The sequence below is a fragment of the Saimiri boliviensis genome, chromosome 10 (assembly GCF_048565385.1).
Source record: "Saimiri boliviensis isolate mSaiBol1 chromosome 10, mSaiBol1.pri, whole genome shotgun sequence".
In the NCBI taxonomy this organism is placed as follows: Eukaryota; Metazoa; Chordata; class Mammalia; order Primates; family Cebidae; genus Saimiri; species Saimiri boliviensis.
The window spans coordinates 116270336-116296132 of NC_133458.1; the positions used below are offsets into that span (position 1 = coordinate 116270336).

The 25797-nt window shown below is 38.6% G+C and overlaps 1 protein-coding gene across 2 annotated transcripts in view; it reads right to left on the reverse strand.

Annotated features, from left to right (window-relative positions):
• Positions 1-9110: 9110 nt before the first annotated feature.
• The window catches only part of CDK13 (cyclin dependent kinase 13), a 121600-nt gene continuing 104913 nt past the window's right edge, over positions 9111-25797 (reverse strand). Inside the window, exons 12-14 of one of the 2 annotated variants that reach the window (XM_039462077.2) lie at positions 17435-17640; positions 12952-13404; positions 9111-12121 (exon numbers count right to left, since the gene is read on the reverse strand). In XM_039462077.2, coding sequence (XP_039318011.1) covers positions 11271-12121; positions 12952-13404; positions 17435-17640 — 1510 coding nt within the window. In that variant the 3' untranslated portion in view covers positions 9111-11270. The remainder of the gene's footprint in view (positions 12122-12951; positions 13405-17434; positions 17641-25797) is intronic. The other variant, XM_039462078.2, reaches the window with a different exon arrangement.

Here is a 25797-nt window from a genome sequence, read left to right on the forward strand (position 1 = left end):
CATAGGATGACATGAGCCCAGGATTTCAAGGCTGCAGTGGGCTATGATCGCACCACTACACTCCAGCCTGGGTGACAGAGCAAGACCCTGTCTCAAATAAATAAATAAATAAATAAATAAAATTATTCCTTTTCAAACCCTTCTTTACCTTCCTTCATTCCTCAAAAATGCTAACTGAACAGTAACTAACAATGGATTGAACATCCTTGTCTATTCCTCATCTTAAAATGAACGTGTCTTAACATTATACCCCAAGTATGTTTGCTGGATTATGTTTTTGAAATAATTATAATAGTTAAAGAAGAGAACTAAAATATCACCTTTTATTGAGATGGAGTCTCGCTCTGTCACCCAGGCTGGAGTGCAGTGGCATGATCTCAGCCCACTGCAACCTCTGCCTCCCAGGTTCAAGCTATTCTTCTGCCTCAGACTCCATAGTACCTGTGACTACAGGCACTACCACCATGCCCAGCTAATTTTTTGTACTTTTTGTAGAGATGGGGTTTCAACCTGTTGGCCAGGCTGGTCTCGAACTCCTGACCTCAAGTGATCTCCCAGCTTCGGCCTCCCAAGGTGCTAGGATTACAGGGTGAGCCACCATGTCCTGCCTAAAACATTGTTTTTAAAATGAGTCTAAAAAATCAGACTCTTACAATAAAACAAAATCATGACCCTTAAAATAAAAGGGGAGGAAATAGCAGATTAAAGTGAAAATGTGCAAATTTCATTTTATTTAGGAGGCATCTGTGGCTACTCTTCTATTCCTGAAGTTACTCAAAATTCTTGGCTGGGTGCATTGGGAAACGCCTGTAATCCTAACATTTTTTGGACGCTGAGGTGGGTGAATTGCTTGAGCCCAGGAGTTTGAGACCAGCCTGGGAAACATGGTAAAACTCCATCTCAACTAAAAATAAGAAAAAAAAAATTAGCTGGGCATGGTGGCATGTACCTGTACTCCCAGCTACTTGGGAGGCTGAGGTGGGAGGATCACCTGAGCCCAGGAAGTCAAGGCTTCAGGGAGCCAAGATCACACCACTGCACTCCAGCCCAGGTGATGAGTTAGACCCCGTCTCAAACAAACAAATTCTTTTTAGAAAAGATTAAAAACCATTTTGCTCAAAGCAAAAACAAAAAGAAATCAAAAACCAAACAATTAGCACTAAGAAGAAAAAAACACAAGCAGAGACCATAAAATTAAAAGAAGACTATGTAATTGTGGTAATGCTAAAACTGAATGTAATAGAATTCATAACATTAAAAAATGTAAGTAAATGGGACAAGGCTGGGCGCGGTGGCTCACGCCTGTAATCCCAGCACTTTGGGAGGTCGAGGTGGGTGGATCACGAGGTCAAGAGATCAAGACCATCCTGGTCAACATGGTGAAACCCTGTCTCTACTAAAAATATAAAAATTAGCTGGGCATGGTAGCATGCGCCTGTAGTCCCAGCTACCCGGGAGGCTGAGGCAGGAGAATTGCTTGAACCCAGGAGGCGGAGGTTGCGGTGAGCCGAGATCGCACCATTGCACTCCAGCCTGGGTAACAAGAGTGAAAACTCCGTCTAATAAATAAATAAATAAATAAATAAATAAATAAATGGGACAAAAATTAAGTAGTTGTGAGCCTTTATGTGATGAGTATAGCACTGAATACAAAAAGCAAAAGGGATTTGAATATACAAAGCACTGAATAAAAAGGGGAAAAATACATAACAGCAGTATAGACTTTATTTTACATTTCTCACTACTTGAGAGATAAATAAGCATAGAGAATCCACCAGTGTTTAATTATTAATATTGATTAAATGGATAGATAACAAAGTGCACTGAAGAACAACCCTTCCTAGAACCTAGGAAATATTTACAAAATGTCTGCTTAACAGGCTAAAAAGAAATCCTCAAAAACTTTCCAGAAGCAGACTATATATACTACATATTAAAACTACCGTTAACAAAAACTGAAAAATAAAATATATCTAACCACATGGAAATAGAAACATACTATCCTCAGCGACTCAGATCAAGCAGTCAGCTTTTAGCCACTAAGTATTTAGAAAACAGTAAAGAAAACACTCTTTTATTTTGGAAACCGAGCCTCGCTCTGTCACCTAGGCAGGAATGCAGTGGTGTGGTGATCTCAGCTCTCTGCAACCTCTACCTCCCAGGTTCAAGTAGCTGGGATTACAGGCTCACACCACTGCACCTTGCTAATTTTATTTTTAGTAGAGACAGTGTTTCCCCATGTAGCCCAGACTGGTCTCAAACTCCTGGGCTCAAGTGATCCTGATGTTTTGGCCTCCCAAAGGGCTGGAATTACAGGTGTGAACCACTGTGCCTAGATGAAAACATTTTTAACCTATAGGATGGAACCAAATAAATAACCAGAGAAGATTCATAACATTAAAATGGTTCCTTTGAGAATTCAAAGAAAAATAAATGGACCAATTATTTAACTCAAGAAATAAGAATAAGGGAAGTAGAAGGAAGGAATCAAAGCAAAAATACTGAAATAAATTAAAAAATAAATGATAGTTTCTCATTCCCGGGTGATGAGAGAGAGAATGGAGGTAGCCTGGGCAAACCTTAGCTAGTTTAATCAAGAAAGAAAAGACACAAAAAGTATATGTAATTATAAATGTGTATTTAAAATATTTAGATTATTATGTCCAATTATATGCTTAAAACATTTTAAATAAAAGGTAGAATGATGAATTTCCAGAAAAAGGGAAATTACCAAGATTTCTTGTTGGTCTCAACAGACCAAACGTAAGGAAATAGAAACATTGTGAAAGAATTACTTTTAAGAGCCAAGTATATCTGATTATTAATAGCTCCAACTTCAAAAAACAGGTAATTCTCAGGATCTCTAGTCTGTTTTTGTTTTGTTTTGTTTTGTTTTTGTTTTTGTTTTTGTTTGAGATGGAGTTTCGCTCTTGTTACCCAGGCTGGAGTGCAATGGCACAATCTCGGCTCACCGCAACCTCCGCCTCCTGGGTTCAGGCAATTCTCCTGCCTCAGCCTCCTGAGTAGCTGGAATTACAGGCACGCACCACCATGCCCAGCTAATTTTTTGTATTTTTAGTAGAGATGGGGTTTCACCATGTTGACCAGGATGGTCTCGATCTCTTGACCTTGTGATCCACCCGCCTCGGCCTCCCAAAGTGCTGGGATTACAGGCTTGAGCCACCGCGCCCGGCCTGTTTTTTTTTTTTTTTTTTTGAGACAAGATCTCACTTTGTCCCCCAGGCTGGACACTGGCTTCATCTCGGCCCACTGCAACCTCTGCCTCCAGTGTTCAAGTAATTCTCCTGCCTGAGCCTCCCAAATAGCTGGGATTACAGGTGTGTACCACCATGCCTGGCTAATTTTTTTGTATTTTTGGTGGAAACTGTTTTGTCATGTTGCCCAGGCTGGTCTCGAACTCCTGAGCTCAAGCAATCCACCTGCCTCAGCCTCCCAAGTATTGGGATTACAGGCCTGAACCACTGCACCCCACAGGATCTATATTCTAAATAAAATATTAGTTTTCCAGCTTATTCTGCCAACCTGCCATAACCTGTTAATCAAAATTAACATAGATACAAAATCCTAAATACATGGTTAGGAATTTGAATATAACAGCCTTTTAAATTAATGGTTTCTTATTACATTCTATTAATAAAATTGGTGTCTGTCATCAAAAGGTCAAAAGAGCAAATGCATATAATGTCGTTTGAAAGAAAAACAGCTGATCCTAATAAACAGGCTTCTTGAAAAAATATTTCTTAAACATAATATTCAGTTTCTAACCTATAAATTACATGAATGAAACACTAAAAATCAGACATCAGTAAACTCAAACAAGAATGCCATTATATTCATTGAAAACTATTAAAAATGGTAATAAAAGTTATGTAACCTGTTTTAACAACAATAAAGAATCAGCTTTCCAATATAAGTAGTGACTAGTTAGAAACATTACAATACTTATGAGAAATCCATATCTAAAAGCAACAAAAATATTTTTGGAAACTTAAGAACATAAAGAAAATTTTGGAACTCTTACTAGCCTGGCCAAGATGGTAAAAGCCCATTTCTACTATTCATTATTTATTTAATTTTTTGAGACAAGAGTCTCACTCTGTCTCCCAGGCTGGAGTGCAGTGGCACAATCTCGGCTCACTGCAACCTCCACCTCCTGGGTTCAAGCGATTCTTCTGCCTCAGCCTGCTGTGTAACTGTGATTACAGGTGCCTGCCACCATGCCTGGCTAATTTTTTTGTATTTTTAGTACAGACGGTATTTCACCACGTCGGCCAAGCTGGTCTTGAACTCCTGACCTCAAGTGATCCACCTGTCTTACCCTCCCAAAGTGCTGGGATTACAGGCATGAGCCACTGCACCCAGCCTCGTTTCTACTAGAAATACAAAAATTAGCGGGGTGTGGTTTCTACTAGAAATACAAAAATTAGCAGAGGGTGGTGGCAGGCGCCTGTAATCCCAGCTACTTGGGATGCCGAGGCAGGAGAATCACTTGAACCTGGGAGGCAGAGGCTGCAGTGAGCTGAGATTACGCTACTGCATTCCAGCCTGGGTGACAGAGTAAGACTCTGTCTCAAAAAAAAGAAAAAAGGAACTCTTAATCTCTTAATGGGGAGCATGTAAAGAAACAATTCTACTGTGCTCTCAGTGGAAAGACAGATACCCTAAGTAAAAAGCATTTAATATGTTTCCAGTTAAAATCCTAACAGAATACTTGAGAAACTAATCTAAATGATTCTGAAAGTCACATGGAAAAATAAACAGGCAGGAATAGAAAACTCTAAAAAGGGGACAATTAAATTAATTTAAAGTTCTGCCTAACAAATTGTATGTGCTACACATTGTTCTAGGAACTGAAAATAAAGTGATTTTTAAAACACACACACAATGTCAGATGTCTAGTTTATAATGATACAAGTGTAGGACTTGTAAACAAAAGAGAAAGATCAAAAAAAAAAATAAAAAGTGTAAAGTTAGACCCATATCTCACAGCAAACATCTATAAATTATAGAATGGTTTAGAATTAAATGTACACTCAAATCTGTAAATATTTAAATAACCTTGGAGTAGGACAGCTTTTCTAAAGAGAAACAAGGAAAAGCTTAACAGACTTTACATAAAATTTTAAAATTCTCCTATAACAGACAATATTATATATATATATATATATATATATATATATATATATATATATATAACAAAGGGCTACCTTCCTAATGAAACAAGTTCTTCAAAGCAATAGATGTAGAAGCTAATAATTAAACGTCTGAATAGTTAATGAAAGACCTGGCTAACATACGAAGTGCTGAACTTCACTAGTAATCCAATAAATATGAATTAAAACAAGATGATTTATCATCTGTCCAACTAACAGAGATATCAAACTTTTCGGTACCCAACATAGCTAAATGAAAGGGTTAAGGAAGAGGAATGTGTGAAACTGGTAAACTTTTCCTTAAAGCAATTTGGATCTAGCAAACATTTTTAAGCTGCATTCTTTATACCAGTAACTCCAAGGAAATTAATTTATGTTTGTTTATGTATTTTTGTGGATTTTCATCACATTATTTGTAACAGAAAAGTTCAAAATGTGTCCAGCAATGACAAATTGTGAAATTATGGTTCCTCTATAAAGCAATAATTTACAACCATTAAAAAGAGGAGAGGGCTGGGCACAGTGGTTCATCATGTCTGTAATCCCAGCATTTTGGGAAGCCAAGGTAGGAGGACTGCTTGAGGTCAGGAGTTCGAGACCAGCCTGGGCAACACAGGGAGACTCCATCTTTACAAAAAATAAAAAAAATCAGCTGGCATGGTGGTGCACACCTGTAGTCCCAGCTAGTTGGAAGGCTGAGGCAGGAGGATCACTCGAGCCTAGGAGTTTGAGGCTGCAGTGAGCCATGATCTCAACACTGCACTCTAGACTCACGGACAGAGTGACACCTTGTCTCTAAAAAAAATTTTTTTTAAATAAGAGGGTAGAATTTAATTGCTTGATACCATGAGATGTTCACAACATATTATTAAATGAAAAAATTCAAATTACAAAGCTGTGGGCAGTATGATCGCATTGTTTTAGAAAAAAACTGATAACGCATTGAAAGACATCCATCGAAGGTAAAATATTAAGTGGTTATCTGGGGGTGTTCTCTGTGTTCCTATTTCGAATATGTACTAATTATAAAAAGATTATAAAAGGATTCCACATCTTAACCTTTGTCAAAAAAATATATATATGACATATTGGATTACAAGCAGTTATCCTTATCAGATACGATTACTTCAAAAAGTCTTTTGTGGATAGAAGCAAAAAGGAAACAAGGCTGAAAAATGGCCTGGGAGTGTTACGGCAATTTATTTACAGACTATTGAATACAGCCCTTAAAAAAAAAAAAAGGTAAAAAACAAATGGTTTGTATTTAATACATTAGATGTTAACAGTTACAAGACTTAATGTTCTTGCAAAAGGGTATAACACTATTACAACAAATTAACTGGGGAAAAAACTTAAAAGAATAATTCTGTATTCACCACAGAGCCTCATCTGAATACAATTAGAGAATTCATTCTTAATGGGACATTTGATAGGCTGAAATGAGTTAAGACCCACAGACTCTGTTAGTCTATAAAATTCAAAGGATAAGTACTTTCCATTCTGATAAAAGTTTTCTATTTTCCCTATCTTCAACTGGATCCCATGATAGCTTATTATTAATAGCTTTTAAGTAGAAATATTTAAGAAATTATCTGGAGAAACCTTTGGTAAATGGCAAACTATCGCTCCTCTTAAAAATCCACCTGAAATTATGAAACCCTAAAAGTATTTTAAAAAAAATTTTTTTTAAGAAAAACTTCCAAATCAATAGGTCGTTTATTGCATAAAACCTTGAAAGAACTTAAAAGCAAATAAAGTTTGCAAGCCTACTGATAACCAATCTTCTTCGAACAAATGAAAAAATACAGAGGACTCTCCTTTTCAAAGATTCTCCATATATGAAACAAACAGCCCTTTTAGGCTCCTAGATTTCAAAAAGTTTTTTTCTAAATACTGTTTTTTAAGCAGACTTTTTAAAGCCAGTTGTGTAAAACCAGTAGTCCCATAGTCTAAATTTAATTATTTTACTGTACCACTGGTCAAGTTATTTTGAGGCAATTTCCCTATTAAAAAGTTAAGTATGTACTACAGAATTTAAGTATGGCTTAGCAAAACAAGCACAGGAAATCCAGTCGCCAAAATTTCTGGCAATCACTCTCTTTAAGCCTTATTTTTCTTAGTTGTAAAGTAAGAAGTCTGACCGGATTATTTTAGGTTATTGGGACATCTTGTTCAAGGCTTTTAAAATATCAAAAGGAGGCTGGGTGTGGTGGCTCACACCTGCAATCCTAGTACTTCGGGAGGCAGAGGCAGGCGGATCATGATGTCCGGAGTTCAAGACCAGCGTGACCAACGTGGTTGAAACCCTGTCTCTACCAAAAATACAAAAATTAGCCAGGTGTGCTGGCACACACCTTTAATCCCAGCTACTCAGGAGGCTGAGGCAGGAGAATCGTTTGAACCTGGGAGATGGAGGTTGTAGTGAGCCGAGACAGCACCACTGCAACTCCAGCCTGGGAGACAGAGCAAGACTGTCTCACAAAAATTAAAAAAATAAAACATCAAAAGGTACTGGCAGACTGGGCCTCCCCCCCCCAAAAAAAAAAAAAAAAAAAAAAAAAAATTGAAAGGATATTATATCCCAGGGAATTAGTTGAGCTATATTCAAACCATGTATTTCACCTTTTGTTTGTTTGTTTGTTTTAGCTATCTCCTACAGGAAGGATTCTACATTTTGGAAAATAAAACAAGTCCCCTCCTCCCCAAAAAATAAAGAAAACAAAAAGCCCTAGGGTGAAAAATCATCCCAAATTGCATTAAGCTCAAAGCAAACAGCAAAACCTTAACTCAGAAGTACCAGTCCAATTCGACTGTAAACATTTACCTATTCACTTTTCATTTTCCTCAAGAGGTCTTGATATTTCTTACAAATAGGCCATTGCAAACTGGCCAGATTCAACTTAAAATTTTATCACTGAATTTCCAGTTGTTTGATTTCTCTCCAGAACCATCCCTATCCAAATTTCAATTTAAAATTTCAAAAAGACACTCAAATTTTCATGCCTTACATTCACTTCAGTTCAATTTAGATGCAGCTGAGGGAAGCAACTACTACTAGCTTCTCTAGACATTTAAAAAGTCTTGCTCACTATCAGCACACTAGAAGTATGATTTAACACTGCTGATGATTATTGATGTGCCCCAAGGACTAGACTAGTACTTGGCACGTTGTAGGCACTATGTATTTGCTGACAGAATAAAGCTGTGAAACACAACTAGAATTATTACCTTAATTCACATTCCACAAATGATTTTAATCAATAAACTCCTTAAAAATCAGTATTTTAAGGTTTCACAAGTGACCTGCAACTCTCCAACAAATAATGAAGACATGGGACATACTGAGTTGCATGCAGAAAAACCTGCTGTAAGTACAAAATATAACTTCACATGGGAGAAGATACTTTCTTCTTTTGGCAGGTCAAATCTTTTCTATTTTTATCTTAACTTGCAATCTGACTTACCTGCTTTTTTCAAAAAAAACTTAAGCAGTATTATATGTTCCCTCGATTTCACTCAAATTTTCAGTAATGACTGCTGTTATTACAACCTATAGTACTAGTGATTTCCCAACCCTGTCCTATCAATCCAAATTCACTGAATTAAAGTATTAAATACTATGGAAGGAAGCATTAAGAGTTTTGACTATCATATTTCATCAATTATAAGACAAATGTTTTCATATAACATGTCTGAATCTGGGATGTAGCTTACAATTGATGACATCTTAGCACAGTATTGTGGCTTAATTGGCAACATTTTTTCTTCTAAGGGATACATAAAAGACTGGTATGTCTCACATGCAATGATGTCTTACGATAATATTAGAAGTTCTAGTTCAAAATCTCAATTTCAAAGCAACAATTTCCCTGTCCTCCCAGCCGCTCTCCCAACATGTCACTGAAATGTTTAATTAGAAAAACTATCCAAACACAGTTCAATTTTATATAAAATATTTAATTTTTGAAACACAGGCTATTCATGTCACATAAATATCTTCAATTGTAGGTTAGCTGCTTATGGTCAGCAGAATTATCAAGTGTGACTATTAAGAATAACTTAGATACTGTCACTTATAGGAAAGCCTAAAGCTCTAAGACTCACCATATTAAAATTTCAGATACTTGAATACTGTTGCTATTTTGCTAATTTCAAAATATTTCTTCACATCCTGCAATGTAGTTTATAAGTTGTTAGTAATCAATATTCAAATAAAAGCAAAATATTTTTTTCTTCCATTCATTTCTTTCTCCCCAGTGACAAAAAGATTCCATCAAAAAATAAAATGGTCAACTGATATCAACTTATTTTATAGTAGTAAAATGGTAAATTATCCTCTTTAAAATTGTCTTACTGTCATCAAACTACAATGCTTCCCACATTGTTTTGAAATGAAGGTTCATAAGTTAGAGGGCACAGGGTTAACTGGCTTTAGAACTGGAGCAACATATATTCTGTAACAGTTGTTCCAATTTAAGATTCCAATAAAAAAAAAATAAGTTACCAGAACAGTTAATGAACAAAATGATTAATTGGCACAACTCTAACTTCCAGTCAATTTTTCCATTTAGTAATAATGGAAACACTGGTTATTTACCTTTGGTTCCTTTCTAGAATTATTATAATTGTGTGTGTATGTGTGAGAGTGAGTGTGCACGCAGTGAGACTTCACACCATTAGTTTAAATAAGGATTACTCCATTCTTTGATGCTCTTTATATAAAAAAAAAAAAAAGTTAAAATGAACTAAAGTTGTTGCTCTGAGTCTGGCAGAAGTCGTGATCAATTTTATAGAAGGTGACAGGAAGGAATATAAAAGTTCTCATTGCCTTTTCTTTTTGCTTCAATAAATTCAATGCAGGCAATGTTTCTAGTTAACAAGTGAATAGAAATGACTTTCTTAAAATGGCAATTACATAACTTAAATATGTTATTTGCCACCCCTCCCCCATGAACTTTAACACATCTATGAAAGTTCTGTTATTAACTCTTGCTTCTATACTATGGCCTCCAATTATCCATGGCAAATGGAAACAGGGACAATATGCCAGCCTGAAAGAAAATGGCACTCTAAAATTCTCGTTAAGGTATTACTTTCAACCATTTAAATGACAAAACTTTTTAGAACTTCTCAGAAGTAAAAAGTACTGATTGCAGTTCTTCTCCCTTTCTTTGCTCTCACTCCCCTATCAAGAGAAGATGGTAGTGAAAGGTAACACAGCCCAAAGACAGGCAGAAAAGGAAAAAGTGTGACAGGCAGAGGGAATGGACCTAACAGGAACTGAACAGGCAGCCCCTGAAAACTTGAGAGCTTCCTGCCTTTTCAATGCATTGATTCCCTTGAAAAGACAAATGGGGATAAAAAGTTTAAACTGTTTTTCAGACCTTACCTGTTAAGGCACTTACTTTCCCTCCCCACCCCACCCATAGTTTTCATATAAAACTCATTATTTCATTTGAATGCATTTTGCTAAGCTATGATAATCTGCAAAACAAAACAAAAATAACGTTTACCATTTTTTTTATAAAACTGTTGCATCAAGAGAAAGGTTGTGTTTTATTTCTGAAATGAGCACAAAGTACACCTTTCACAATAACACTGAAAGCAGGTGCAAAGACTGACAGTGACCTCTGACTAAAGGTAGCTTTGTAAAAAGAAAAATACCAAATAAATCAGTGCCCTTTCTGATTGTTGTAAAACTGGAGGTGGGGAGGGGCTGTTTGTTACATAAAAGTTGGTCCAAACTTACAAAAAAAGCACAAATGTGCATAGTTCAGAAGATCTGCAAGAGGGCCATAAAACACTATGTCCCTAAAATTAGCATCCACTTAAAACTGCAAGAATACAAAATAAAATTGTTAACTAGAATTTGTGAAGATGTACAATTGATAGATCTAGTTTTTAGAACAGCATGAATTTAAGCAAAGGTTTTTTTTTTTCTGTCTTTTTTAAACTATTGTATGCAAGACCCTTCTCCACATAAAAATAAAGCTGTTGTTGAATTAATATTATTCAAGTCTCTTGGATTGCTGCCTTAAATTGCAGCTAGAAAAGTCTTTCCAGATAAAAATGATGTGCCTGAGGAAAAACAGATACTCAGTATGGTAACCCTCTGCCTCTACCTCTGCCAGTTGATGTGCTAATATGTCCCCTGTATCCTTGTGAATATCCAGGTCCTTGGGCAGGAGAAGTCCAGGTCTGTCCATGCATGAGGCTGGGACCACTTGGGTTTTCCTGTAAGTTACCACCATAGTTATAGTTATGCATCTTTGCTGGCAAAGGATGAGTACTCTCTGGCCCCGTGGAAGGGTCACTGCTGTTTGCCAGGACTGCAATAGGACCATGGCTATATTCAAATCTATGGTCCTTGTCTCCACTAAACAACATGGGACCAGCATTGAGGTAAATGTCTCCATATCCAGCTACTGAACTGGGAAATGACTCAGAAAAGGCAGAAGGCTGAGGTGGACCACCAGAATGAGATGAAGCAGTACTATAGTTATCCAAAGACTGAATATCTGAGTTTCCAATGAAACTACGTCGTTCTAATGGTGGAGCAGAACTGCTTCCTAGACCATCATTGCTAACATAAGGAGCAGAAGAGAAAGAAGAGGATCCAAAGTTGTCCTTGTAGTCTGAAGTGGACACGTAAGTGTCTCCTGCTTGATAATCAAGCCCACCTTCTCTTTTGGGGTCATCCTGGGGCTGATGCTGAGCAAGCAGCTGTAACAAGGCTGCCTTCACTCCGGCATGAGGGTCAGTTAATGAAGAACTAGTGGTGGGTACATGCTGGTTTTCTGTCCGATAATCCAGATCTTCCTCAGTGACTGGTGGTGGTTCAGGAGGCTCAGGAGGTCGTTGGTCAGGAGGCAGAATTCGAGGCCGGTCTGGTTCTGGTGTTAGCTCCAGGATCCTCATATCTTGATGCTGGATGAGGTCATCTTGTCCTAAGTGAAACAGCAAAAACAAGGTCAAAAGTTACCATGGAAAACTGATGTTCAAAATACTCAGTGTTTCCTGTAGGTAGTCCTAAAGATAATTAGAAGTTCCATCTCTAGCAAAATGTTAAATGAAAAAAACAAAGCTTACAAATACTATGGTAACTGGAAAATTGTACTGTATTTGGCTTCTCTTTAAAACAGTCTCGCTATGTCACGCAGACTGGAGTGCAATGGAGTAATCACAACTCACTGCAGCCTTGACCTCCTGGGCTCAAGTGATTCACCCACCTCAGCCTTCCAAGTAGCTGGAACCACAGGCATGTGCCATGCCCAGTTAACCAAAAAAAAAATTTTTAGAGATGAGGTCTCACTCAGTTGTCCAGATAGCTATTGAATTCCTGGGTTCAGGCAGCCTTCCCAATTCAGCCTCTCAAAGTGCTGGGATTACAGGTGTGAGCTACCGTACTCAGCCGTGATTTGCTTTTCAAAGGTACTTCACGTATACTGTATTGCCTGAGGAACAAAAGCTACTGTATATATAAATTATGCCTTGGTCAAGCATCCCTTTGTATTTGGAGTTAAATATTATTCCTTAACCATAGGCTTGCCTTAGAAATACCTTTACAATTCATAATGAGTTCTGACTCACATGGATACTTTGTTAAAGAATCCATTCCTGGAAGTAAACAGACTGAGAAACCAACCTATTGCCAGTAACATGAGATTTTTCAGGACATCTTTTAGCAATGTCACTGAACTATATACATTATAGTCACCAACGCTGAGCTGACAGTGTAAATGCAGCCGTGTTAGTGGTCTGGTATCTACACACTTACCTGACACCGGAGTGCTAGGTTCTGGAGGTGGCCTGAGTTGTAATGACGCTTCATGTCCCGATCCATTTTCCCTCTCTTCTAGTAGCACATCTTTCTGCTTTGACTGCTGAGCCTTTATTAACTGAGTCAACAGAACTGCAAATGCACTCTGCACAGCCGCCTGGGCAGCATCAGTCTCCACTTTAGGCTGGATGGTCTGAGAAGAAGGCTGAATTCCTCCCAACGGTTTCGAAGACTCCTGTTGTGGTGTTGATGGATCTGTCTGTTTTTCACCTGTTGCCAAAATTCCAGCAGGAAGGTTTATTTTATTTAGCTGCTGTTGAGTCTCAGAGTTTACCTTAATGTTCAACACTTGGACAAAATCAGCCATATTAACACTTGTTTTAGACTGTAGTAGGTTTAGTAGAATTGCCAATTCACTGTGGTTTAAGTGCTGTCCAGGGCCTGTTTTTACTAAAGACAAAATTGTATTAATTAGAACTGCCATAATTCACATCTCTTCCCACCCCCACACCAAAATGGCTCTGTATTACCATATGAAAATGTACATTTGGGGGAAGAGTGTTTAAGAAATACTGTAAAAAACAAACCTCAAGTCTAGTTAAATATCATGTACATTTAAGATGTACATAAAAAGAACTGTGGTCAATTTTGAGTAACTTATCTTTGGGTGTAAATACTTCAAAAGGAAAATCAAGATCACTACTAGAAACTCATGTTATGGATTTTACCAGGACACAGCACATTGTGAATGGGAAATGAATAATGATAGTGATGACAGCTAAGAGGGTCACATACTTTCTAAGCATTTATTATCCATTATTCCTTACAACAACCTTATAAAGCAGGCTCTATTATTAGCTTCCTTTTACTGAGAAGAAACTGACACCCAAAGAGACCAAGCAACTTGCCCAAGGTTAAATATTCTGTAAGTGGCAGAGGTGAGATCTGAATCCAGATATTTTGATTCCAGAATCTGAGCTCTTAACTATACCGTACTTTCTCTAAAATAAAGTTTATTATGTAAAATCTAAGGATATCTTTGCACTATATTGAAGTTATGACATTTTGCAGATTCTGATAAAATGCCTGTGTTTTTATTCAAATTTCCTTTTAAGTAACTCTGGGTAAGTTAGGACTGCCTACAGAAACATGCTTATTATTAATACATGCATATGATAGTATTAACTCGTCACCAGCAATATGGATTCAGTTGTTTGCCAATTTTCAGTGTAGACTTGGGATGATTTACACAGGTCCTCACGCAAGCTTATCTGAATCACATATAACAACAAGGCTCAAATGCATATAATACCACATATGATTAACTGTAAGACTACAGTGATAAGCAATTCCCATAATCACAGATGACAGACTGATAAAAGAGGAACTCTAAACAACGAAAAACTGATGTTTAAATGCTTTTATATTCTCTTTATATATTGAGATACTTCTGCAACTTCTTCTGATGACCTGTGAACATTAATAAGAAACTATCCTTGTTTGCTACACATCAAAAGTCATTTTTCCTTACTTTCATTTTCCTGTTAGCACAGGTAGTCTATCCATGTGAATTCAGGGATGTGTTCTTTAATTGAGGTGCCTCTTTTGCTGAAGGGGCGTTTTCTTATTTCAGCACACTTAACTGTTTTTTTTTTTTTCCAAAAAAAAACCCCAGAATTCTCTTTTTTTTTTTTTGAAACAAAGTCTTGCTCTGTTGACCCAGCTGGAGTGCAGTGGTACGCTATTAGCTCACTGTTACCTTCGCTTCCCAGGTTTAAGGAATTCTCCTGCCTCAGCCTCTGCTAGAAGCTAGGATTACAGGCACAAGCCACCATACCTAATTGTTGTATTTTTAGTAGAGACTGGTTTCGCCATGTTTGCCAGGCTGGTCTCATGACCTCAGGTGATCAACTCACCTCAGCCTCCCACAGTGCTGGGATTACAGGCATGAGCCACCATGCCTAGCCTGCAATTCTCACTTCTCACTCATGATAATACTGATTTTCTCTCTGCGTTTTTTTTTTTTTTTTTTTTTTTTTTTTTTTACATAGGGTCTCATTTTATCATCCAGGCCAGAGTGCAATGGTGCAATCTCAGCTCACCGCAGCCTTGACCTCCTAGGCTCAAGCAGTCCTCCCACTTCAGTTCCCCAAGTAGCTGGGAATATAGGGCTGGCTAATTTTTGTATTTTTTATAGCAATGGGGTTTTGCCATGTTACCTAGGCTGGTATCGAAATCCTGAACATAAGATCACCTGAGGTCAGCAGTTTGAGAGCAGCCTTACCAACATGACAAAAACCCATCTCTACTAAAAATACAAAAATTAGCTGAGTGTGGTGGCATATGCCTGTAATCCCAGCTACTTGGGAGGCTGAGGAAGGAGAATCACCACCTGGGAGGTAGACGTTGCAGTGAGCCAAGATTGTCCCACTGCACTCCAGCCTGGGGAACAGAGACTCTATCGTTTAAAAAAAAATTTTTTTAATTTAATTTAATTTAATTTAAAAAAAAAAAAAAGGAAAACTCTCCACCATTAAAATAGGGTTGTAAAGTAAGTTAGAGCAAATTAACAACAAAATGAGCCCAGAAAGGGCAATTCATTTTTCACCAGCCAAAATGAGTAAACTAACAACCCTTTTGTTGTACCAGGTTTAGCAGGGTTTAAGACATCAGTTCCATGTAGTAAACAAGAAATAAAGACCTGAGAGTCTTGCTAAATATGACAACCGTTGGCTGGGAAAACGTACCACCATCCAAAATTTCTGTTATTGCCATCTCACATCCCTTTGTTAGCAGGACAAAAATTTTCATGTATAAAGGGAACTCACTATTTCAAGAAAGAATACTTTTGGACAACAAATAACAATGACCTTTGGCATTTATACAATGAGTACTTTAAGTATGCAGTCAAACCAAAGTCAAGCAGTAGCTTGTAGACTACATGGGCAAGCATTAATGGTAATCTCCTTTTTTTTTGGAGACGGAGTTTCACTCTTGTTACCCAGGCTGGAGTGCAATGGCGCAATCTCGGCTCACCGCAACCTCCGCCTCCTGGGTTCAAGCAATTTTCCTGCCTCAGCCTCCCGAGCTGGGATTACAGGCAGGCGCCACCACGCCCAGCTAATTTTTGTATTTTTAGTAGAGACGGGGTTTCACCATGTTGACCAGGATGGTCTCGATCTCTCAACCTCGTGATCCACCCGCCTCGGCCTCCCAAAGTGCTGGGATTACAGGCGTGAGCCACCGCGCCCGACAATGGTAATCTTTTTAAAGCTTTCTCAGTTAACCTATGTTTATCTTTAACCACCAAAAGTTCAGTCTGATCCACATATCTGTTTTAATCAACTAACCGATGAATCAACATTTACTCATCTCTTAAAAACTGCTCGTCTATTTTTTCAAGTTTAATAAGCCACCACCTCTCTCTCTCTCTCTCTCATTTTATATCAATCTCTGTTAGAACTTAAAGATGAATGTTTCTGGATGCTTTAGGCAAAATGAGGAAGTGGATGTCCTTTTAAAAAAGTTGTTAAATGAATTAAATGATTTTAACACTCTTGACAACATTAAAGAGGCAGACTGTATCAAAAAGCTTACTCTATGACAGAGTGAGTCAGAGGAAGAAATTTAAGTTTTCCTAAAATAACTAGATATAAAATACCGTCCTTTGTTGGTTGGTTTGTTTTGAGACAGTCTCACTCTGTCACCCAGGCTGGAGTGTAGTGTCATAATCTTGGCTCACTGCAGCCTCTGCCTCCTGAGTTCAAGCAATTCTCGTGCCTGAGCTTCCCGAGTAGCTGGGATTACAGGTGCGTGCCACCACACCTGGCTACATTTTTCCATATTTTTAGTAGAGACAAAGTTTCAGGATGTTATCCGGGCTGGTCTCGAACTCATCGGCGTAAGCGGTCTGCCCATCTTGTACTCCCAAAGAGCTGGGATTACAGGCGTGAGCCACCATGCCGGACCTTCCCTTCTCATATTGTAAGTTGTTTTGGGCGCAAATATCGGATTCCAATCTTTTAGATTCTTTACTATATTCGGAGAAATTAAAACATTAGGAGTGACATCAGGACTTTATATATGGTATGAAAGAGCTCCCATTATGGTTTTTGGCTGTCTTCTTACATCGTTCTTCCTACTCCTTAAGCATCTGTAGACATTGAATGCTGAGCCTCAATGAGAGTAGTGTTTGTAAAAGACCTACTGACTCCTGCACTAAGAGCAAAAAGGAAATACAAAAATCTGAGGACTTGCCAATCAGGTAATTTGATGCTTCTTTATAAATTACCTTAAGGTTACTTAAAACTGTGGCATCAACAGCAATGAAACTTCTGTACTGGTACAAAGAAATGTCTAGTTCAGTGAATAAATGTTAATTTTTATCATTAGCCACAAGATGCTTCAACACTACAGCAATGTGGTCAGCATTAACCACAAAACAATGTGAAGGAAACCAACCCATAGAAGCGTTACTGACCAGGTGCCACATTTGAGTTGCCCTGAGATTTCAGTTGTGAAGACGGCAGCACACCCTGGGGTGTGTTGGTTCTGCTGTCATCCAAGCCCAGAGACAAGTCCTTTCTGGGGGCTTTAATTGTGGAAACATCATCAGTCATGCCCATCTGTTTCTGTCTTCTTCGCTTTTTACTCCATAACTCATGACAATCTTGCCATAAAGGAAGGCTGAAAAAAAAAAAGGAACTATATTGTAAATGGCATTTCTTAACAAAAAATGCTTAAGTTACTACGTAGCACCAAGCCATGCTCCCACCCCAAATAGTTGTTGAAGACTTCACAGAATGGCTCTGTAAAACTCCTCCAATAAAAATCATCCTTATTGCCCCACTTCTTTCAGGGCTTGCTTTGTCTTTACAGATAAAACTATTTTTCTTTGGCTTCTGAATAATCAATGAAAAATAATATATTCATGAAAATAGGCTACTATGGCTGGGTATGGTGGCTCATGCCTGTAATCCCAGCACTTTGAGAGGCCAAGGCAGGTGGATCACCTGAAGTCAGGAGTTCAAGACCAGCCTGGCCAACATGGCAAAAACCTATTTCTACTAAAAATACAAAAATTAGCCGGCTGTGGTGGCAGGCACCTGTAATCCCAGCTACTCAGGAGTCTGGGGAAGAACTGCTTGAACCCAGGAGGTGGAGGCTGCGGTGAGCAGAGATTGTGCCATTGCACTCCAGCCTGGGCAACAAGAGTAAAACTCTGTCTCAAAAAAAAAAAAAAAAAAAAAAAAGCCACTATTACTATTGGTGCAACCTTTCAAAATCAATTCTTATGATAGTGTATCATACCTTGAAAAAAAAAATGAAAAAGAAGGCAGAAAAATATGCCCATTTCCAGCCAGGCACAGTGGCTCACGCCTGTAATGTCAGCACTTAGGGAGGCCAACGTGGGAGGGCTGTTTGAGCCCAGGAGTTCAAGACCAGCCTGAGCAACATGGCGAAACCCTGTTTTTGCCAAAAACACAAAAATTATGCATGGTGTTGTGCACCTGCAGTCCCAGCTACTTGGGAGGCTGAGCTGGGAGGACAGCTTGAGCCTGGGTGGTGGAAGCTGCAGTGAGCTAAGGTCATACAACTACATTCCAGCCTAGACGACATAGCCAGACTGTCACACAAAAAAGAAAAATATGCCACTTATACAAACTAGATATGGGATTTAAAAAAAAAAAAAAAAAGTAGTAAAGGGCCACATGCTGTTGCTCATGCCTGTAAGCCCAGCACTTTGGGAGACTGAGGTGGGCTGATCATTTGAGCTCAGGAGTTCACCAGGCTGCACAACATGGTGAAACCCTGTCCCTACAAAAAAATTAGCCACGTGTGGTGACACATGTTTGTAGTCCCAGGTACTCAGGAGGCTGAGATGGGAGGATGGCTTGAGTCCAGGAGGCAGAGGCTGCAGAGGGCCGAGATCATGCCACTGTACTCTGGCGTGGGTGAAAAAGCCAGATCCTGTCTCAGAAAATAATAATAATAATAATAATAATAATAATAAAATAAGAAGTACGGCTAGAACATAATATTTGTGAAGAACTTTATAGTAAAAACTTTTTACTAACTTATTTGCTTATCTATCCAAATGCTCTAGACGCTTATCTATCCAAATGCTCTAGAATTAAACTGATGCTATAGATGAGTTTCAAAATGGGTAATCCAGGGATAGAGTGGCTACAGAGTTGTGAATAACAACTACCAAAATTGCCCACAATTCTTCATCAATTCTATCTTAAAGTAACTTCATACAACTGGTAACACTAGAGAATAACTTTTGCTTAAAGATACAAATATTTGACTTATAAATGCTTTCTTCTTACCCTAATTAAGTGTTTAATGGAATGCTACTGTTGTATCTATTTTAAAGATGAGAAAATTGAGGCTTAGAAAGGTGAATAAACTTGCCCAGAATATCTACAAATTCCCTTAAGCAACCCCACCTGGTGATATATACCGAATAGTCCTCAACTCAGACCTGTTTACCTCTAGGAGGTACATGAAGACTCTTGAAGGGGGATACACCTGGAATTTTTTTAAAGGAATTTCCATATCCATATGTCCACTTTCCTATGATTGAGCTTTGATGATGGCCTGCCTGTTCATGCAAGTTCTTCTATTGTATCTCCTCTTTCACAATTACTCATGTTATAAAATAAAGGCAGATGCAACAATATGGTTGAATCTTAGCAGTATTAGTTTAAAAGTCATTCCCAAAATATTACAAACAGCATGACACTTTTATAAAATTAACTAAAATTTTAAAATATAACCTTTTATGAGTACATATAGATGGCAACAAAAAGTATATACAAAAGAAAACAGGGATGATGGTACCTCAGGTGACAGGCGGCAAGGGGATACGTTGGAGGGGATAAGGGTAATATGATTAAAGTATGTTATTTTCAAGGTTCTAGCTTTTGTCTGGTAGGTTCATGGCTGCTTATTAACTTTATTTTAAAGTAACTAAAATAAATAAAAGAGAGCCATGCATGGACCAATGATGAGTGACACAAAGATTATGATTAAACCAAGTCTATGCACCTGAGGTCCAAAAACAAAACAAAGGCATACCTCTCAGCCATCTTACTATGATGCATTGCCTCAGCGTGTAAAAACCTCCTGGAGTAACAAACAAAGGGACAATTTGAAATATCGATATTGGGAAGCTTTCAGGCATCATAAACCCGCCAAAGACTTTCCTTTCTAAGTGTGTGTATGAGGAGATATGGGCCTTAGCCTCTGCTGGGATACCTTAAATTCAGATATACTGTAGTACTACAGAATACAGTAACTGAAGTGATTCCACCTTTCCATCCTGAAGCTTCCTCTTGAAGGAGAGCCCCATGAAAGCAAAGCAATCCATTAAAAAGAGCTTTCGTTCCCTCCCACAATTTATAAGTAAGATTCTTTTCTTTTCTTTCCTTATTTTTTTTTTTTTTTTTTTTTGAGATAGAGTCTTGCTCTGTTGCCCAGGCTGGAGTGCAATGGCATGACTTCGGCTCACTGCAACTTCCGCCTCCCAGGTTCAAGCAATTCTCCTGCCTCGGCCTCCCCAGTAGCTGGGATTACAGGTGCACACCACCATACCTGGCTAATTTTTGTATTTTTAGTAGAGACAGGGTTTCCTCATGTCGGCCAGGCTGGTCTCGAACTCCTGACCTCAGGTGATCTGCCTGCCTCAGCCTCCCAAAGTGCTGGGATTACAGCCATGAGCCACTGTGCTTAACCCTCTTAAAAGTAAGAGATTCTTTATGGATGATCTTAACATTCATCTTTAGGAAAGACAAACTTCACCCAACAAATAGCTAAAATAGTACAGTTACTGATGCTGACGCTTTGAGATGAATCGAGAATGTTTTCCAGATAACCAAACTTTTACTTGCTTTCTTTTTTCTTTTTTTTTTTTGAGACGGAGTTTCGCTCTTGTTACCCAGGCTGGAGTGCAATGGCGCGATCTCGGCTCACCACAACCTCCGCTTCCTGAGTTCAAGCAATTCTCTTGCCTCAGCCTCCTGAGTAGCTGGGATTACAGGCACGTGCCACCATGACCAGCTAATTTTTTGTATTTTTAGTAGAGACGGGGTTTCACCATGTTGACCAGGATGGTCTCGATCTCTCGACCTCGTGATCCACCCGCCTCGGCCTCCCAAAGTGCTGGGATTACAGGCTTGAGCCACCGCGCCTGGCCCTACTTGCTTTCTTAAAGGTTCAAATGCCAGCTCAGTCTCTTACTTAGTGTGTCTTAGGCATGTAACTTGACCTCTGTGCCTCATTTTCCTTATCTTTAAAAATGGGATTAACGATACTATCTACTTCATGGGGTAGAGGTACTGTATGTTAACATTTGTAAGCTCTTGGGCAGTGCCTCTTACAAAGTAGGCAATATATTAATTCATGTTTGATATCATTGGTCATAATTCAATTAGGTAGTTTACAACTATTTCCATCAACTCACATGATGAAATATTTATTCTAGTGGCAACTGATATTTTGTCTTATAAATAGCTTAATGCTTTCTACTTGCTGTTAAAGAAAGCTTACGAGCTGGCTGCTAGTCTAATTCACTTTCTAGTTATACTTACTTTAGGATTGAAAGGGCATCTAATGCAATTAATGGAGTTATTTCTAATTTTGTTTGTTTTTGAGACAGAGTTTCACTCTTGCCACCCAGGGTGGAGTGCAATTGTGTGATCTCAGCCCACTGCAATCTCTGCCTCCCAGGTTCAAGTGATTCTTGTGCCTCAGCCTCCCAAGTAGCTGGGATTACAGGCATGTGCTACCATACCCAGTTAATTTGGTATTTTTAGTGGAGACAGGGTTTCACCATGTTGGCCTGGTTGGTCTCAAACTCCTGACCTTAGGTGATCCACCCGCCTCGGCCTCCCAAAGTACTGGGATTACAGGCATGAGCCACTGCACCCAGACTTTTTTCTGAGATAGGGTCTCATCTGTTGCCCAGGCTGGAGTGCAGTGACACTATCTCGGCTCATAGCAACCTCCACCTGAGCCCGAAATTCTCATTTCTCAACCTTGGTAGCTGCGAACATAGCCGTGTAGCACCACACGCCCAGCTTTTTTTGTTGTTGTTTCTTTTGAGATGGAGTCTCATTCTGTTGCCAGGCTGGAGTGGAGTAGTACGATCTCGGTTTACCGCAACCTCTGCCTCCTGGGTTCAAGTGACTATCCTGCCTCTGCCTCCCGAGTAGCTGGGACTACAGGCAAGTACCACCATGCTCAGCTAATTTTTTTTGTACTTTTAGTAGAGATAGGGTTTAACCATGTTGGCCAGAATGGTCTTGATCTCTTGACCTCGTGATCTGCCCACCTCAGCCTCCCAAAGTGCTAGGATTACAGGGTGAGCCACTGAGCTCAGCCTGATTTTTTTATTTTTAGTAGAGAAAGGGTTTCACAATGTTGGCCAGGTGGGTCTCGAACTCTTGGCCTCAAGTGATCTGTCTACCTCAGCATCCCAATATGCCAGAATTACAGGCATGAGCCACCACCACTGCACCTGGCCTATATCTGATTTTTAAATACCCTACTCTCTCATTTGATTATTCCTAAAAAATTGACCAAAAGAGCTTGATACATCTTCCAACTTTCTTTTTTTTTTTTTTTTTGAGACGGAGTTTCGCTTGTTACCCAGGCTGGAGCACAATGGCGCGATCTCGGCTCACCGCAACCTCTGCCTCCTGGGTTCAGGCAATTCTCCTGCCTCAGCCTCCTGAGTAGCTGGGATTACAGGCACGAGCCACCATGCCCAGCTAATTTTTTGTATTTTTTTAGTAGAGACAGGGTTTCACCATGTCGACCGGGATGGTCTCGAACTCTCGACCTCGTGATCCACCCGCCTCGGCCTCCCAAAGTGCTGGGATTACAGGCTTGAGCCACCGCGCCCGGCCCATCTTCCAACTTTCTAAAGGAATACAAATGCCTTTCTTCATAGTCCTTACCTCCTAAGTAATTTATAATTTTAACTACTCATTACATCATATTATAAAATACAGATATATTTTGTTGTTTATAAAATGTTTTTATTTAAATATTGGATCAATCTGATCATCTTTATTTGAATGCTTTAGTAATGTATGTAATGAGATTCATTCAGAATTTGTTATAGATAGCATACAGAATTTTCCTCAAATGTGTGTTAACGTGTTTGTTTTCAATTAAAAAAAAAATGCAGTCAGGTGTGTTCTGATAAAATTAAATCTGATTTAAGTGATTTGTTTTACAATAAGGACACAGTTTATAATTAGATTATAAGGCAGGCATTTCCCATAAATTGAGTGGAATAAACCTATACAGTTCCAAGGTTTTGGCAAAATACTTAAAATAACATCATTAAGAAACAGTTTTAAAAATGGATTGGCAAAGTAACAGTGATCCTACATGCTGATTTCCTAATCTTTTTTAAGTATACTGGATTAAACAAACGCTATTGAAAGAAAAGGTAGTAAGTACTAGAAAATGTCATAAGTATTGGTAAGAGAACTAAAAAAGCAAGTAATTACTAGATAAAAAAATCATTCTGTGGATCATGTGATCTCTAATTTTTTTTTTTTTTTTTTTTGTAAAGACAGTCTCACTATGTTACCCAGGTTGGGCTCAAACAATCCAAGCAATCCTCCTGCCTTAGCTTTCCTAAGTGCTGAAATTACTTAGGTGCAAGTCACCATGCCTGGCTTTTTTTTTTTTTTTTTTTTTTTTTTGAGACGGAATTTCGCTCTTGTTACCCAGGCTGGAGTGCAATGGCGCGATCTTGGCTCACTGCAACCTCCGCCTCCTGGGTTCAGGCAATTCTCCTGCCTCAGCCTCCTGAGTAGCTGGGATTACAGGCACGAGCCACCATGCCCAGCTATTTTTTTTTTTTTTGTATTTTTAGTAGAGACAGGGTTTCACCATGTTGACCAGGTTGGTCTCGAACTCTCGACCTTGTGATCCACCCGCCTCGGCCTCCCAAAGTGCTGGGATTACAGGCTTGAGCCACCGCACCCGGCTCCAATTCTTTACTATTAACAAAACTGAAGGAGAAAGAATCTTAACTTGACACCTGGAAGACGTCATTAGAATCTTTTTTTTTTTTTTTTGAGACAGAGTCTCACTCTGTCATCCAGGCTGGAGTGCAGTGGTATGATTTCAGCTCATTGCAGCCTCCGCTTCCCAGGCTCAAGCAATTCTCATGCCTCAGCTGCTGGGATTACAGGCATGTGCCACCATGCCTGGCTTTTTTTTTTTTTTTTTTTTGTATTTTTAGGACAGATGGGGTTTCACTATGTTGTCCAGGGTAGTCTCGAACTTGTGTGCTTAAGGGATTCACCCTCCTTGGCCTCTCAAAGGGCTGGGATTACAGGCATGAGCCACTGCGCCCGGCCTAAAATCACTTTCTTTTTGAGACAGAGTCTTGCTCTGTCACCCAAACTGGAGTGCAGTGGTGTGATCTTGGCTCACTGCAATCTCTGCCTCCCAGGCTCAAGTGATCCTCTCACCTCATCCTCTTGAAGTGCTGGGATTACAGGCGTAAGCCATTGTGCCCAGCCTTAAATTTATTTATTTATTTATTTATTTATTTATTTATTTGAGATGGAGTCTTGCTCTGTGGCCTAGGTCAGAGTGCAGTGGTGCAATCTTGGCTCACTGCAACCTCCACCTCCTGGGGTCAAGCAATTCTCTGCCTCAGCCTCTCGAGTAGCTGGGATTACCAGCACCCGCCACCACGCCCGGCTAATTTTTGTATTTTTAGAAGAGACTGGGTTTCACCATATTGGTCAGGTGGTCTTGAACTCCTGACCTTGTAATCCACCTGCCTTGGCCTCTCAAAGTGCTGGAATTACAGACATGAGCCACTGTGCCTGGCCTAAAATCATTTTTGATGAAAGACTTCTCACATGTCAAAGGAGTTCCAATAACTCAGTGATGGTAACTATGACAGAACTCCTTATATTCTCAAATACTTATTTACAAGCATACTTGTAAAAATAAAAAGCAAAATTGCAATTAATGTAGAAATATGTCTCATTCTAGAATAAGCAGTATTAATCAACAGGTATGCAAACTACTTGGGAAAAAAAATCTCAGCCCTATCTTTTTCATTAGGTTGTACTTCTAACAAAATTACTAATTTTTTCTTTATTTAAAATGGAAATATTCACTACTGGCATTTGCAATGACAATTCAATCAAGGAGAGCTTTATAATCACAGGAAATGTTATGAAATTTAATTTCCATTTATATACATGTACTGGTTTTTAAAAATATATAATATAGTAATTAATAAAATACTTTCAAGCATAAATATGTTACATTAGAATAAAAGCCTATAGGAGTAACCTAAGTTCAAGATGAAAATAGGACAATGTACACTGCTCAACATTTTCTAAGTAACTATTGGTGGATATCAAAATGCTATGATAGTTGCCTTCCACTTGAGACATTTACAAGAGTGATGTAACTGTTCTACTTAAAAATGTCAGCATTTACTATGTTGACATTTTAAAGTAGAGTGGTTACATCTCTTGATCAAAGTTACCATTACCAAGAATAATGGTACAAAATAACATTATGTTCTCTTGAACATAATGATCATAGAGCAGGATCACCATCTAGGTTATATTCTTGCCCCTAAACTGTTAATCTAATTCTGATTTTAAAAACACAATAGAATCCCAATTGTGAAATATTTTACCAAACAGCTAGCTTGGAATCTTCAAAAATGTTAAATGCCATCAGATTCTCTTCCCCAGAGAGTAATTAAAGATGAAAAAAGATATAACAAATAAATAGAATGTTGAACTCTGAAAAATTCTTTATTTAAAAAAAAACCTATAAAGG